The 16,901-nt window shown below is 35.4% G+C and overlaps 1 protein-coding gene across 1 annotated transcript in view; it reads right to left on the bottom strand.

Annotated features, from left to right (window-relative positions):
* Positions 1-4,727: 4,727 nt before the first annotated feature.
* Positions 4,728-16,901, bottom strand: part of LOC149538983 (Trm112p-like protein) — a 38,696-nt gene continuing 26,522 nt past the window's right edge. Inside the window, exon 3 of the mRNA XM_089800371.1 lies at positions 4,728-5,373. Coding sequence (XP_089656497.1) covers positions 5,197-5,373 — 177 coding nt within the window. The 3' untranslated portion in view covers positions 4,728-5,196. The remainder of the gene's footprint in view (positions 5,374-16,901) is intronic.

A 16,901-nucleotide genomic window follows, 5' to 3' on the forward strand; every position in this document is an offset into this window, starting at 1 on the left:
AGATGCAACCAATTGTAGGTAGGGTCTATATTGTCACTAACATTCTAATGTGAATCCTCAAAGTAGTAATAGCTTCTACACAAAGACTCATCACCGTGATCAAATGGAGCTTTAGCACATGGTGAGGCATTTTTCATATGCCAGCTAGAAACACATTACATTGTTTTCACTACATGCAAAGTTTCCTTGCCCTACTCATTTCTATGATTTTCAATTGTGTAGATAGTTAAGCAGCAAGCTTATATGTGTCTATTTTCTCTTGTCAGACAAAAGTTAATTGTTGGACACTCCTATTTGATATAGGTTCCTACAGAGCATGCATGCTAAAAGGACAAACACATAAGATGCAATTTAACAATGTTCATTTCTTTATACATATATGTTTGTGAGTACTTACTCATATACTTTAAAGTGCTTGATTATTCTAGCAATCACATGCAACATAGATGATGGATAAACTATCGCAATGACATTTACATACCCTCCCTCCCCAATCCCCACTATGTGCCCATTTCTTAGAGAACATCTTAATGCACAATTGTTCTAACAAAGTCAATCATGGAAGGGCCCAAATCCGTAACATCCAACTTGGAGGAAGAAGAAAAGGAATTCACAAGAAGTGAATTCAACAGAAAAGCAACTAGACAAAACAAAAAGCCAAAGTAGAAACAAAAACAAAAACTAAAGGGTAGGGGTCTTGACTTTCTTCCAATCCCGATTCAACTCCTTTAGAGTTTCCAAAAAGGAGCCCTTCTTATGAGGGTGTTGAGCTAGAGCCAAAGTAGATCCATATTTCTTCAACAATGTACTTGACTCTCCTTTTACCTTTCACGTACTTCAACTCCTCCTCAAGGGTATAAAGTGAGCTCACACTCTTTTCCACATTGAGATTGACAATATTTTCATGTTTTTTGTTCATCTAATCCTAATTTTGAGGGAATCAAACCTCTCAATTCACAAACTTGATCCTTAATGGTATCCAAATTGTCCATCTTCCTTGGAAAATTCACCAACTGCTTTCCCAACCCGAGAGTCCATATTCTATGACAATCCCTCATTTTGGCCTCAACCCCAACCTCTGCCAAAGCTTCAATTCTATTGGATTTTTTCTTGGTTGTGTGAAGTTGTGTTATGAGTCATTTAATGATGGCATTTTGCGATTATCAAGGTTGAATACTTGTGTACTTAGAGTACGAGTACGGGTACAACTATTTTTCAAAGTAAGGGACAAGGGTACTTGGTTATATCAAACTTTTTTTTAAAATTATAATTTTATATTTATAGAAAATCTGAAATTATGAGTCATGAAATTGGTTTTTCAAAACAAGAATAGTGATAAAGTTTGAAAATGTAATATATTGTTTTCAGTATATTTGCTATATGTTTGTAATAATAATATATAATAAATGTTTAGATGCATAACAAAGGTGGACTTCAAACATGAACAAGATCATAAATCATATGATAGTGACATATTGCAAATGATAAACTCCTAACTTGAAGAGTAACAAAGTTAAGTGTTAATCAATATTGTATCAAAGTTTCAAACTGATTAGGTATCAATAAATCTTGATAAACAAGCAGTTGATACGCAAAATGAAAACCAAAAAAAAAAAATCTTAATCAAGGTCCTTAGCTATGATGTTCTCCACTGAGTACCTGGTACTTGGGATATGTGTACCCGATACTTGGGTACGTGGGTATTTGTACCAGGGGTGTGGGTTCACATGCCCATGCAACCTAGATGATATATAAGATACACACTTTATTTACTTGTCCACAATGCAAGGGTAGCAAGGTAATTCATCTTCACGAGTGGGGTTATGAGAATAGGGGGCAGAGACATTATGCAAGGAAAAGAACTTGGGACCATCTTAAGAGGAAGGGGTGCAAAGGTATTATTTAAGAGAGCATGGGGGGGGGGGGGGATTTACTTGTCCACAATGCAAGGGTAGCAAGGTAATTCATCTTCACAGGTGGGGTTATGAGAATAGGGGCAGAGACATTATGCAAGGAAAAGAACTTAGGGCCATCTTAAGAGGAAGGGGTGCAAAGGTATTATTTAAGAGAGGATGGGGTGGGCGGGGGGTGGGTGAGGGGTCTTGAGTCATTAACATTTTAAGAGGGGTGTTTTCAAGTATCCAATCCGACTCTATAGACCATCAAGAGGAAGACTTAAGAGACAATATAATTACCTTGATATTTTTCCCTTTTCTCAATGATCTCATCTTAGCCTTTCTTCAAGGATTAATCCTAGTTGAGGAACTAGGGAGTTTATGGTAGAAACACTTTTAGTATCCTTCTAATTAGAGATTTCAATAATGATAAGGAAATATTTGAGGCCTAATCCCAAGGTGAAAGCTAAAATCAAATTATACATTTGAAGAATCAAACCCTACCAACACAATAGGCATTATGAAGTAACTAGAAAATATTTGCTTGTTATTAACAAAAACCAAGAGGTTCATATATACAAAAGAATAAAACGATGTTTCCTTAGGAAACAATCATAAACAATAGAAACATTCTATTTTAGCTAAAAGAAAGCTAAAAAAGCTAACAGATAACTACAATTAACTAAATATTAGATACATTCTAATATTTACAATAGATTACAAATAGATTACCATTAACTAAAAATAGTCGTTTATCTGTTATTGTAATACCCTCCCTTAATGGTTAATCTATCCACAACACCAAGTTGTCCTCTAAATTTAACAAATTTATCAAGACCAAGAGGTTTGGTGAGAATGTTTGTAGTCGTAGTCTGATTTGTGGTAGGAACATACTGCAAATCTATTGTCTCGTCTTCAACTAGTTGTCGTATGTAGTGACAATGAACATCCACATGCTTGTTTCGTCCATAGAAAACTAAATTTCAGGCTAACTTGATAAAGCCTTTGTTATCAACAAATAGAGTAGTCGGTCCTACTAGTGACATCTGCATATCCCCCAGCATCTGATGAAGCCAAATAGCTTCACATCCTGCCTTAATAGTCCCTCTATATTCAGCCTCCTTAGAGGAGAGAGAAATTGTTTGTTGCTTCTTACTGGTACATGTGACGGCACCGGATACCAAATTAAACACATATCTAGAAGTTGACTTTTTATTGTCAACAGAGTATTATGAAGTAATTGGAAAATATTTGTTTGTTATTAATAGAGACTGAGAAGTCTATATATGCAAATGAATAAAGTAATATTTCTTTAGAAAATGATCGTAAAAAATAGAAACATTTTATTCTAGCTAAAAGAAAGCTATAAAAGTTAATGGATAACTATAACTAACTAAATATTAGAAACATTCTAATATTTACAATAGATTATCATTAACTAATAATAGACATATATCTAGTATCGTAATAATAGGTTCCCCCACCCCAATGAGTTTGGGCTTCCACACTTGAGTGGGAGAGCGACAAACAAAATCCAAAAGGGGAAATTAAGTTTAATGCCATGCCTAAAATGATTAAGCATACAAAAAGATGGGAGTGGAAACATTTGAACCTACCTTCAAGCATAATGAAGGTGATAAAGAGTGATAAGCACTAAAGCCACATCCCTTCCATTCACCCGAGAGCTCTTCATGGTTGAAACCATTCTGTAAACAAGGAATTTTCTCTCCATGACTGAATAACTTTTTTAACTCCTGCTTGTAATGAGCTTCGAAGTTTCTAGGAAGTGTTGTCCCTTCCACCAGCAGACTAGTCACAACAGCAATAGTGTCCACAAAGACCACAAAGAAATGCCCCCAATGACTACTTTGCCTTCAATCCAAGATCCCTGAATTTCTCATATATGTTTGGCTCAAAGCCCTTCATCCCTTCCATATAATTATCCGTGAGGCCTGGTTGAAAAATAGGCCAGAGAGTAGCATCGTTTTTGAATTCATCACAAGTATCAGGATCAGTCTGAAAAAGATCCTCTTTATGCAATTGTTAAGCTGTTTTTTGGGGGGTTCTACTTTGAAGGATGGTTACTCTATCAACCTGGTAGCCATCTAAAAGTATTTTTGAATAGTGTCGATCCTCATAAATTCGTAATAGAGTAGACATCGAAGAATTCGACAAACCTGAAAGCAGAGGCCCCACAAATCAGATTTATGTCTACGAAATTGTCCCAAACACGTGAAACTGACCTCCAAAAGGACATGAATCTTGCAAAAAATCCAACATAACACAGAGACATACAGGATCCTTTTATAATCCCCAGAATATCAGATTTGAATCTCACATCAACTTCATCCTGCTTCATGACTAAGCTGCATAATCTATTCACCGCATATAATTCTAAGCATTAACATTTAATTTTCAATTGTCTATGCCCACAACTGTCATTTATTAATCTAAGTTAACTATGCGTATGTGCATGCATCTTATTGGATAAGCCCGGATTAAGTTTCGAAAGTTTATTTTCCCTTGCATGAGATATTGTACTGCATCACTTAACCATTTCATTTCACACTTCAGTCATTAGTCAAGTATTGCATATTGAATAACGCATCATAACAAATTTATTATCCCTTTATCTCGCACTATTTTGCAAAAGGAACCAAATGTGCAGGAAAATGATACAAATCTATGAACGGTATCTTTAATTGAAAGAATCCAAATATAGAATCAAGGAATTCAGTTGCAATTGTTTGCAAATAAATTAATGTAATTAATAATTATATTGAAGAGCTAACATCCAAACATTAAAAGACAATATTAAATGTAAGAGACCTATTAGTCAATCCAGAACATCAATTCTACCTGTTTGCAAATAATCCCCCATAATTATCCTAATCAATTTACAAGAAAACACAAGAATAATTGTTGTGTCACAAGGCATGTCATTTGAGGACATCCAACTAAACTTCTGCTCCAGAATTGTTAATTGGGGAACTCACAATATTTGTTTATCCTAGAATAGACAGGTTGCAATCCAGAATTGAGTAAAATTGTTGTGAGAGACATAACCAAACCATTTAATTTCAATCCAAGTTCTACCGAACATCTAGACCTTGTGTTGGGCACAAATATTGAATTGTGACTTTACTGCCACTTTTGAGACTTTCTTGTAAAACTGGAGTAATTATAAGACTGTCACACTATAAAAATATGGAGCCTGCAAAATGGTACAAGTTGCTTAGTCTTTTTTATGCCATGCAACTCCTGTACTGCTAAACCCCTTCTCAATGACGTTTGCTTCAGATTAAGATTTATTTTCTGACGAATCTTGTCTACTAGTATTTACTTCAGACGAAGATTTATATTCCGATGAATCTTGTCTTGTAACGTCTACTTCAGATAAAGATTTATTTTCTGACGAATCTTGTGTACTAAGTAATTGCCCAAAAGTTGGCACCAAATATGGAATACCATCAATAACCTGCAAAATTTAGAAGTAATGAATACACCAATGAAACTTGTAGTGACCTGCAAAATATTTTTCTTGGTCCAATGCAAGTGAAGTATGGTGAAGCACTTGAACAATGTCTGCAAGGAAATAAATTTGAAGTAACCAACAATCAAAATTAAAAATACACAGGCAATTAAGGGGAAAATCTGATGTTCCAGAATTTTAGGTGTATATAGATGGATACTAAATCAAAATGCATATACTTGCACATCCAGAAACATGTATGTTTAGAGCATTCAACATTATATACCAAATTAGCATCAAGTGGCATTTTTATAGATTATGACCTAATAAATATTGAGTCTCAATTTAAGAAAGCTACAATGTGTCATCTTTATAAAAGCAGAAATCATATTCATATAGTAAAATCAAGTGGGAAAGAAACAAAGTTAAACGTTTGTCTCCAACAAAAAGCTTAATGCTCTTTCTTTATGTAATGATAAATGCAAGCATTTCGATTAATTTTGGTTCCAACTTACTTATGATGCTGGAAAAAAGTGATTGTATTACAGGTTGGTTGTGACTAAGCTATCAAAAATAGTGAAGTTATTTCGATGTACACCTATTAAATTGAAGCTTCACAGTTTCTAAGACAAGAATAAGGTACCACATTCAAAGTTAAGGCAATTTTAAAGAAATTTAAGAATATATGGGAAGCAAGTAAAGAGAAAAATCAATAAAAGGATCCCTAGACTAGAGCTCTGTATGATGGAAATTCTCATGCTATCTATAAGTGCTAGAACTAGATGCATCTCTTTCAGTGCTTCCACTGCCACTCCCAATTCTATGTTTGGTTGTCCAAAAGGAGTATCTTCCTCCCTGGCTTATACAATTTGTGTAATTGCATCCAAAGGCGCATCCAATTCTGATAAATACCCCAAAAAGGATGGCCTCTTCATGGAGAAAGGTGCAACTTGGATTTTATGTACATGAGTTCGTTAAATAGGTTGTAGCAGTAAATTAAAAGATAGAAGCAGCACAGAATTTTGAGTTTATAAATAAAATTCATCACATGCATATGATAGTACTAGAATGGCAATAGACTTAATGTGTATGGCTGATTTCCCATGGGAAAGCTGAAAAACAACTGCTTTTAGCATCTTCTGTCATCAAAAGCTTTGGTATTCACCCAGGTCCAGTATTACATCCCTTCCTTGCGAACTTTTCAAATAATGGTAATAAAAACTTCACAGGAAAAAGCTATTTAAATTAAATTTAATAGTATTATTAATTATTGAAGTTATTTTGTTTAATTAAGACGATTATTGATTAATGAAGTCATTTAATTCAATTATGAGGATTATTGACTAATGATGTTTTTGCATTCATGGATGAATCATGTTGTATGCTGACAACTTGAAAGAAGGATGATGAGCTACATGATTTATGTTAATTGAAATATCATTCTAGAATAAATGTAAGCATGGCCGATTTCTCAAAATGTCAGTGGATGCAGGAGAAGATAACCCTCGTGAAGGAAGGGAGGGAGGGAGAGAGAGGAAGAGAGGGAGGGAGGGGGAGAGAGAGAGAGAGAGAGCATGCATGTGGAGCCATCCAGTTCGGAGCCCAGAGCTGAGTATCTTGGTCATCAGATTGCCAAGAATTGGGATTAGTTGGCCGTCAGCTACCTATGGTCAGGATGGGTTGGAAGCCTTTTCCTACTTCTTTGTATAATTAAAAAGAACTAATTTTCTTTCAATCAAGAATCTGTCATTATTATATCATTAAAAGAATTTGTTCTGACAATCTCCTTTATTGAATTTAACAGAACAGCTTTATCATTTTCTCCATTTAATTTATCAACAGATTTATGCAATACACACACACACACACACAAACAGACACACACAGAGAGAGACGTGTGCATTGTATGCCAATTGCCATATGAGGCATATAGGCAAATAGCAGAACTATGTTCATACATACATATAGTCATGGATAATAAGAGAGTATATGTATGCATCTAGAATGAGATTGAACATCTGTAGGGATGGATGTGAGAATTGGCACTAAGCATATTTAAACAAAAACACTACATGTATGTATTAAATATTTGGACATTCATTATAATGTCATTAAGGATAAATGATTAACATAACATTAATTCTTAATTGAAATCTATTTTTCCTCATTCATGATCGGCACATGTTCAACTCATCTAGAGGCAGCGATGGTAGCTCAAGGAGTTACCCTCTTGCATGCTCTTGAAGCCGCTCCTCTGGATGGAAAAGGCATTATCTTTATTACTTGACCAATATCATTGATTTACTCTAGCTGTCAATATCAGCATCAAGTCCCTTAAGCTTTCATTAGAGTTGGATTCCGGTACAGTATACATTCCACATTTATCAAGCACAGGGACTCAACACCTAATTCCACCAATTCTTCGCTGACTCTCAGGCAAGCAATCCCTTTCAGTATCTGTGCAAGATCTTTCTATTGATATCGATCTTAAACTTTCTATCAATTAAAATAAATCTGTAAGCTTGATTTAGAGTTCATGAACGGAACTAAGATGATTGTCATATAGTTGCAGGCTTGCAGCAACTGTTTCTTCATTATGCAGTAAAATAGAGGAATATCACCATATATTAATACTTGCCCATGCAATGAATTGACTCTCCATAGACATCTACAAGCATCAGTGTTGCTATGTTTAGCCAAAATGTCATTGCAGCATTAGTAAATAAGCTGAGTATCTTGGTCATCAGGTCACCAGGATTTGGGATTAGTTAGCTGTTAGCTACCTATGGTCAGGATGGGGTTCGAAGTCTTTTCCTACTTCTTTGTATAATTAAAAAGAACTAATTTTCTTTCAATCAAGAATCTGTAATTATTATACCATTAAAAAGAATTCGCCCTGACGATCTCCTTTATCGAATTTAACAGAACAGCCTTATTATTTTCTCCATTTAATTTATCAACAGATTTATGCAATACACACACACACGTGTGTGTGTGTGTGTGTGTGTGTGTGTGTGTGTGTGTGAGAGAGAGAGAGAGAGGGTCATGGATAATAAGCGAGTATATATATACGTGTGCGTGTGTGTGAGAGACAGAGAGAGAGTCATGGATAATAAGCGAGTATATATATATGCATCTACAATGATACTGGAACATCTGTACACATGGGATGTGAGGATTGGCACTCAGTGTTTTTAAACAAAAACACTATGTGTGTATATTAAATATTTGGACATTCATTATTATGTCAATAAGGATAAATGATTAACATAACATAAATTCTTAATTGAAATCTATTTTTCGTCTTTCATGACCAGCACATGTTCAACTTGTCTAGAGGTGGCGAGCGTAACTCCTTGACAAGGAGTTACCTTCTTGCATGCTCGTGAAGCCGCTCCTCTGGATGGAAAAGGCATTATCTTTATTGCTTGAACAACTCTCAATAGAGAGGTTAGACTTTCATTGATCAATAGGAACTCTACAAATTTGCATTTAGTAATATCACTAATTCACTCTAGCTGTCAATATCAGCATCAAATGCCTTTAGCTTTCATTAGTGTTGGATTTCAGTACAGTATACATTCCACATTTATCAAGCACAGGGATTCAACACCTGATCCCACCTATTCTTCACTAGCTCTCAAGCAAGCAATCCCTTTCATTATCTGTGCAAGATCTTTCTATTGATATTGATCTTAAACTTTCTATCAATTAGAATAAATATGTATGCTTGATTTAGAATTCATGGAAGGATAATAAGATCAATTTTCATATAGTAGCAGCAACTGTTTCTTCATCATGCAGTAAAATAGAGGAATGTCACCATATATTAATACTTGCCCCATGCAATGAATTGATTCTCTGTACACATCTATAAGCATCAGCATTGCTATGTTTAGCCATAATGTCATGGTGGTATTAGTAAATACTTTGCATTAGTGTGTCTTTCAAATTGTTGAATACAGACAAATCACTGCAAATGTAATGTCACTATTTTGTTGTATGTATTTTTCAATGGTAGCAACCTTTCTTGTACGTATATTGAGAATAAGCCATGAAGAGACATGTGCCTTCATGGGACATGTCTATTCATTATTAGATAATTAATATACCAATAAATTTTTCATTATAGTTATATATATATATATATATATATATATATATATATATATATATATATATATGTATGTGTATATTTCTACAATAGTATTGTCTCATAGGTTTATCCGACTAAAGCTACCAAACATCAACACTCCCTCTTAGCAAGGAAGGATAAACACAAGATACAATATTACCTCAATGTAAAATCAGGAATGGCAAGTTTTAAGGATATCTTTGATCAAAAGATATCACCTCATGATATCAAGAGTAATGGCCTCCTGAATGTCAAGTCGCATGACGTTCACCAAGTACTCAAAAATGTTCATAAGGTATGTGCTCATGTATCTTCAATGACACTTAACATAGGAACAATCACGGTTTGTTTAAAGGACTTATCCACCGTGCAAGTTATCATCTATCGCAATCTACTTAGACACCAAAGATGTCCATCACAATAAGAAGCCACAGTCTGTTTAAGGAACTTAATCCACCATGCAAGTTATCATCTATCAGGATCCGGTTAGACATCATAAGTTGTCCATCATAATAGAAGGCCATGGTCTATTTAAGGAACTTAATCCACCATACAAGTTATCATCTATCATGATCTTCTTAGAGATCATAAGATATCCATCACAATAGAAAGCTATGGTCTGTTTAAGGCATTTAATCCACCATGCAAGTTATCATCTATCATGATCTTCTTAGACATCATAATAGAAGGTCATGATTTATTTAAGGAGTGTAATCCACCATGCAAGTTATCATCTATCATGATCTATTTAGACATCGTAAGATGTCCATCACAATAGAAGACAATAGTTTGTTTTAAGGAACTTAATCCACCATGCAAGTTTTCATCTATCACAATCTTCTTAAACATCATAGGATGTCCATCACACTAGAAGATTAAGTTATTCAAAGATCGTCACCTAATAACTTTTACAAATACAAGTGATAATCATTTGGAAATCCTCACTTCCTCATGATGTACACAGGGGGTAGGCCCATCAAAATCAAGCAGTACTACACATGGATTTTCAGACTCTCTTTGAATATCAATCTTCTGAGCTCCTCATCCAATGCTGCCTCTGATGAAGTGTCAAACTCCCTCTAAATCAGATATCAATCTTCCTTCTCCTACAAGAACATCTCCGGAGAGAAAGTAAAAGATCAAGGCAAATAGCTCTTATAGTGCATATAGAAATATAAATGAGAAAGATTTGCTTTATCAAAAATACGATACTTAAAATTGTACTCAAAAGAGAATACTCATCTCATGTAGTCAAACATTAATGCCCTACAAAAGACTTCTTCTAAAATCATAGAAAGGAATGCAATGTGTTTAATTATCTCCCATATCCCTTTGTTTGCTGTTTTTATTTTCTTCCAAATAATATTAAAACATTCATCAGTTTATCATTTCCTCCTTCACGTAGTTATTAACTTATATGTTACTCTTCCCTTAGTATTATATAAATTCCTCCTTTCCCATGAATATTAATTGCAAATAGTAACTCACATTATCTCCTCCTATATGATTAGTACTTGATCAATTTTATATATCTCCTATTTTATATTAAGGTCTGTATTAAATATCAGTTCCTTCTTTCATGATGAAACTCATATACATTTTATATCTCTCCTCTCATTGAATATGATAAATATTCCTGAATGGTTCATTTGCTTAGCTCTCTATTTTAACCTTCTTTGACCATGCTCTTTGCTTATTAAAAGACCTCTCTTCAACCAGTAATGTCCTAGGGTAACCATTTAATGGTTTCTTTATCCCTCATAGAGTTTTCAAATAGAATGCAGTTGTATATATCAAATGTTTACGTGTGGGGATGAAGTAATTATTTTGTGTATTTTAATATCCTGACTCTTCTATTGGCCTCGAGATAACAGATTGGATGAGATTTTGCTGCAACAGAATGGTTCACTTTTTCTTTACAAGGCCTCGACTGAATCTTTCTCACAGCATGTTTTCCAATAACAAGCGACACATTTACAAGGCCCGCAATACATTTTGATAAGCGATTAGAGGAGTTTCCGTTGTGGTGTGTGGGACAGCAAATGGAAAAATTCACAATTTGGTTCTCAAAAACATCATTCCGTCTTAGGAATCCACTGCTTCTTGTTTCTCTCTTCATTATATTTGAGATATGTTTATTTGGTCAATTTGTAAATTTTGCGCTTGCTGCTGCCCTACAATTTCTAAAATGATATTTTGTATTTTCCTCATTCCAAAAGGTCATTCCTATATAGCGAATTGATACAATTTGGGCATTGAGTTTGAACATGCTGCTGTTATTCCCAGAAGTTTGAATCTGCTCTCATACCATGTTGAATAAAGATAAATCACTGAAAATGTAATGGCACTATTTTGCTGTATGTGTTTTTCAATGGCAGCAACCTTTCTTGTACATATATTGAGAATAAGCCAAGAAAAGACATGTCGCTTCAAGGGACATGTCTATTCGTAATTAGATTATAAATATAATAATAAATTTTTATTATAGTATTATATATATAATTTTGATGAATCATTATTATATTAATTTGTCACATAATAATACTTAGATATATATAAATTTATATCTCATATGTGTGTGTCTACAATAGTATTGTCTCGTAGGTTTATACGACTGAAGCTACCAAACATCAACACAAATGATTCATGGAAGAAGTAATTATTTGCTTAGCGAAACTATCATATCTTGAGAAGGGCATTCCATCCTACTCAATCGTTCATCATGTATTTGGTGGACAATCAGAAATCTGTTTATCATAATAGTTGCTTCACTGCATTTAATCTGCAAGTATATTAATGATGAATCCTTGTATAAGAGCATATAGCTTCCACTGTAGTGGACAATCTGGAAAATATCTAGCAACTTGCATATTGTCTTATCTACCAAAAACAGTGACCATTATGCATTATGAATGATCTTTTATTCTATTGATTGGATAAAGGAAAAACCGGTAATGTATATATATTTTTCAAATGATTAGTGATTTAATTCAATCTGGGGGCCTCATCAGCCTATTTGCATATCATGACAGACAAGCCCTTTGAAAGTATGATATAGCAACCCTTGAGCTTAACTTTATAATACCTAATGATTCAGAGGTGAGTCAAACCAAGCCTTGACAAGTGTAATACAGAGTGTCATCCACTAGGATACTGATTTTATCTATAGTAAATGGGAGACCATTCTCAGTCAGTAAAATCCAAACATGTAAGGCATGTCAATAGAAACATGTAGGACATATCCTGGTAGACCTGGGAAGGGACAACCTAGTCGGTTATGAACCTTGAAACACATAAGTTCTGATTATGTCAGAGAGTAACTATTCAACAGTCCGATGATCATTAATGCCAAGATGGATTGCAAGTGCTGCTAAGCTCAGGAAAGACCGAACAAGTCTTAAGGGCTAGAATATAACAGTAAGGTGGTGATACTGACAACATGAATTGTTGTGCCTACAAATGTAAACCTTGGCCAAGGTGGTGCTAAACAATGGCACAAAGACCATCAGTCACATGAAACAGTAGTGCAAATCTAGTCAGGAAGGTCATTCTTGTAGGCAAGAATGCCTATAGGGTGTGACTGACTAAGGTTCTGTGGGCCTATAGGGTGTGACTGACTAAGGTTCTGTGGGTTCTAAACACCAAGAACTCAGGTGGCAAAATAAGACCGGATCTCGTTTCTACACCTTTTGAGTAGGGCTGGACCACTTTTGAAAGGAAGTTGTGCAAAAAACCAGAACGTCAAGACCAAAAGGTCAATGGATGGGAGGTAAAACCTTTGATGATGCTCTCCCTCTCCCTGGATGACATAAGATCAATATTGTTGAGTTTCTCGGATCGCTGCAAGTGTAGTTGTATTGCCCTCTTGGTATATACTTTCCAAAGACAACGATCTTATATTTATATAGAAAAAGAATCAAGAGTCGACATGTTCCTTCATGGGACATGTCTATTCATTAACATATATAAATGCAAATATATATATATCCTTCTATTAATTTCTCTAATATAATAACACATAATTATATAAATATATAATATCTTAGACACACACACACTTTTTAGTCTTGTAGATTATCCAACTAAAGCTACCAAACATCAACACTAGCTAGGGAGGATAAACACATAACCGTATACTACCTCAATGTAATACTACATTCCTCGAGGATGCGTACCTAGCTTAAAAATAGGAGTTTCGGAAACAGGGACGTCCCGAGGACGCAGGGATGGGTATGTGACGTCCCCCAGCGATCCCCAAAAAGGGAAAATTTGTAGGGGACGTCCCAAAACTCAAGGACACCTGGGGACAAAAAGGGGGACAGCCAGCCGTACCCGGTATGGAAAGGAGATGTCTAGACGTCCCAAGACCGTACTAGGTACAGTCGGCTGTACTCCTTTTTTGTATGCAAAAAATTTAAAAAAGTGAACATAAAAAAAACATTTTGAAGCCTCCAACTGGTCGCTCAGGTGGGCGCCACCCCTCCAAATACCCTAAAAGGCTTAAAATTCACCACATTTTAGTTGTTTTGTCATTTGTTTGGTTTTCATTTTGTTGCAACTGGCTGGAGTTTTCATTTTGCAAGAAGAGGAGGTGATATTTTTGCTTCGAAGAGCTTGACTAAGGGTTTGATCTTCCATTTTGTGCACCATGTAAGTATGGAACTCTTTATGCTTTCATCTATCATTTTTTAAATAGATTTGCAACTTGCAAAGTCTGATTTTTTAAATTTATTTTTCATTGTTTCAGCTCATATATCTATTGCATATTTAAACCTCAAAACAAAGCGCAATAAGCAGCAATGGGAGTAGTAGTAGTAGTGATGAAGAAAATGTGGTTGGGGTTGATGTTGCTAATAGTGGGACTAGGAAAAGAGCCAATCCTAAATCTGATTTGTTTAAATGCCCTTCCACCATTATGAAGGATTTTGCAAAGGGTCCTTTCAATAGGAAAAAACCTCTTTTACAATATGTCAAACCTAGGGCAAAAGATAAAAAGAATTCAAAAGGAACTAGGGTGTTGGATTGTCATGTTTGCCCTGATGATTTTAGGGGCAGCTATACAAAGGTGAAGTCACGCTTTTCAGGTCTCTCATGCGAAGGAGTCAAAGCTTGTCCTAACTTGACTGATAAACAAAAATTAGAATGTCAAAGATTGCACTTAAAGGCTGAAATGAAGGGGCATAATTTGATAGTGACATCACCATATATTCCCTCACAATCATCTAGGCATGTGTCATTTGCCATTGGTACTAGTGGCAGCCCTATTGAGTCTAGAGAGAAGAGAAAGATGAGTAGTGGTGAGAAGGGCTCGATGGAAAGTACGTTTAATGCACATGCGAAGGAAAGTGTGAGGCATCCATTGGTAGATTCTTTGTTGCTAATGGTATCCCATATCATGCAGCTCGTTCCACTTACTATAAACAAATGGTGAAAAATATTTTGAGTATGAATTCCTCATTTGTACCCCCTGATGAGCATAAGCTACGAACCACCATCTTAGATGAAGAGTACTCAAAGGTTGTTTTGTTATTTGAGAATATAAAACACACTTGGGTTAGGATGGGTTGCTCTATTGTGATGGATGGGTGGACCAATGTTAGACATCGACCATTCATCAATATCATTGTCACATCCCCTGCTGGCTCTTATTTCTTGAAAGCCATAGATTGCTCAAGAAAGAAGAAAGATGCAGAATTTCAGTTCACCATTTTGAGAGATGTCATACAGGAGATTGGGCCATCTAGTGTTGTACAAGTAATCACAGATTTTGTACCTGTGTGCAAATCAGTTGGTATGATGATAGAAGGTGCTTATAGGCACATCTTTTGGACCCCTTGTTGTATTCATTCCTTGAACAATGCATTGAAGGACATAGGGAAGATTGAATGAGTGAAACAAGCAGTGCTAGAAGCTAGAAAAGTGCAAATGTTTATTTGCAACCACCACACTTCACTTGCTCTATTCAGGTCATTCTCTAAGGAGTTCCTCAAACCAGCTGAAACAAGGTATGTCAATTTTAATTATAGTTTACTTTTAGTTTGTTATAACTTTAAGTTATTTTAAAAAATTATTTATAAGTTTACTTACATGTGATGCTTTTAGTTTTAATCATTAATGTTTAACTTTATTAATATTTTAATTTATAATTGTTGCTATAGGTATTGCACATATTTCATCTTGATGAAGAGGATGATTGAGATGTATGAGGCCCTTCAATTGATGGCGGTGAATCCAGAGTAGGGACAATGGTCTAATTCTAAGTCCCCTGAAGGAAAAGCAGTGAAGCAAAGGCTCCTTGATGAGAGTTGGTGGTCCACAATGAGGTAAGTTGCTGATTTTTAAATTTAATGCTAGTCTTTTTCTTGCTGATTTTCCTACTAACAGTCTTAAAATTCTTAAAATTTCAATTCTGATTTTAATTTTTGTTTGCATCTCCCAGATATATTTGCTCTATCATAGCACCCATTGTAGAAGTCATTAGATATGCTAATACTGACGCTCCTAGTTTGGGAGAGATCAATGAGACTATTGACAACATGTTGGGAAAGATGAAGAGAATTATTGCAATAAAAGATTCTACATTGGGGTTTTATGAGGAGCATATTAGGCCTATTGTGACACAGAGGTGGAAAATGATGAATACCCCGCTTCATATGGCAATCGTTTCTCTAAATCCCAAACGGTATGCACAGTTGGGTGGAAGGGGCCTCCCATGTGATGATCCTGAGGTATTGGATGGCTTCACAAGAGCAATTGATAAGATGTATTCAGCTCAAGACGCCTCTACTCTTCATGCACAATTCCTTGACTTCACCAACCTTTGTGGACCAAACTTGGGTAAGCCACAAGCAAGGTTGGATAAAGTTGTTTTGGCATAAAGAGATCCTATTGGATGGTGGACCTGGCATGGGAGAGATGCATCGAAGTTAAAAATACTTGTCAATCGCCTCCTTGCACAGGTTGCTAATTCTTCAACTGCAGAGAGGAATTGGTCCACATATTCATATATCCACTCTATCAAGAGAAACAGACTTACCTCTAAAAGAGCAGAGAAGCTAGTGACAGTGCATCATGCTCTTCAACTTGTAGATCATCGGACTCCAAAATATAGGCAGACACCAGCTTTGAGGTGGGATGTTGAGCCTAAGGATGTGGCCCAGATAGATGAGGATGACACAGCACCAGGATTGGTTGGGGTTCCATTAGATGAGACTACGCTTCCTGTGGAGAATGATAGTGAGGAGGACCCTGATTATGATCCATGGTGGCAAAGGCAGAATAGGAGCAGCAGTTTGCTTCATTTTTCTAAGTTTTGTTTTTTATGTTAAGCGTGAACATGATAATGATACATTGATACTTATTACTTTATGGCAGCCCTCTAGCCTTTGGGCCTATAGAT

Source organism: Cupressus sempervirens, chromosome 9 (assembly GCF_028749045.1).
Source record: "Cupressus sempervirens isolate cs-2001-9-10 chromosome 9, ASM2874904v1, whole genome shotgun sequence".
NCBI classification, from domain to species: Eukaryota; Viridiplantae; Streptophyta; class Pinopsida; order Cupressales; family Cupressaceae; genus Cupressus; species Cupressus sempervirens.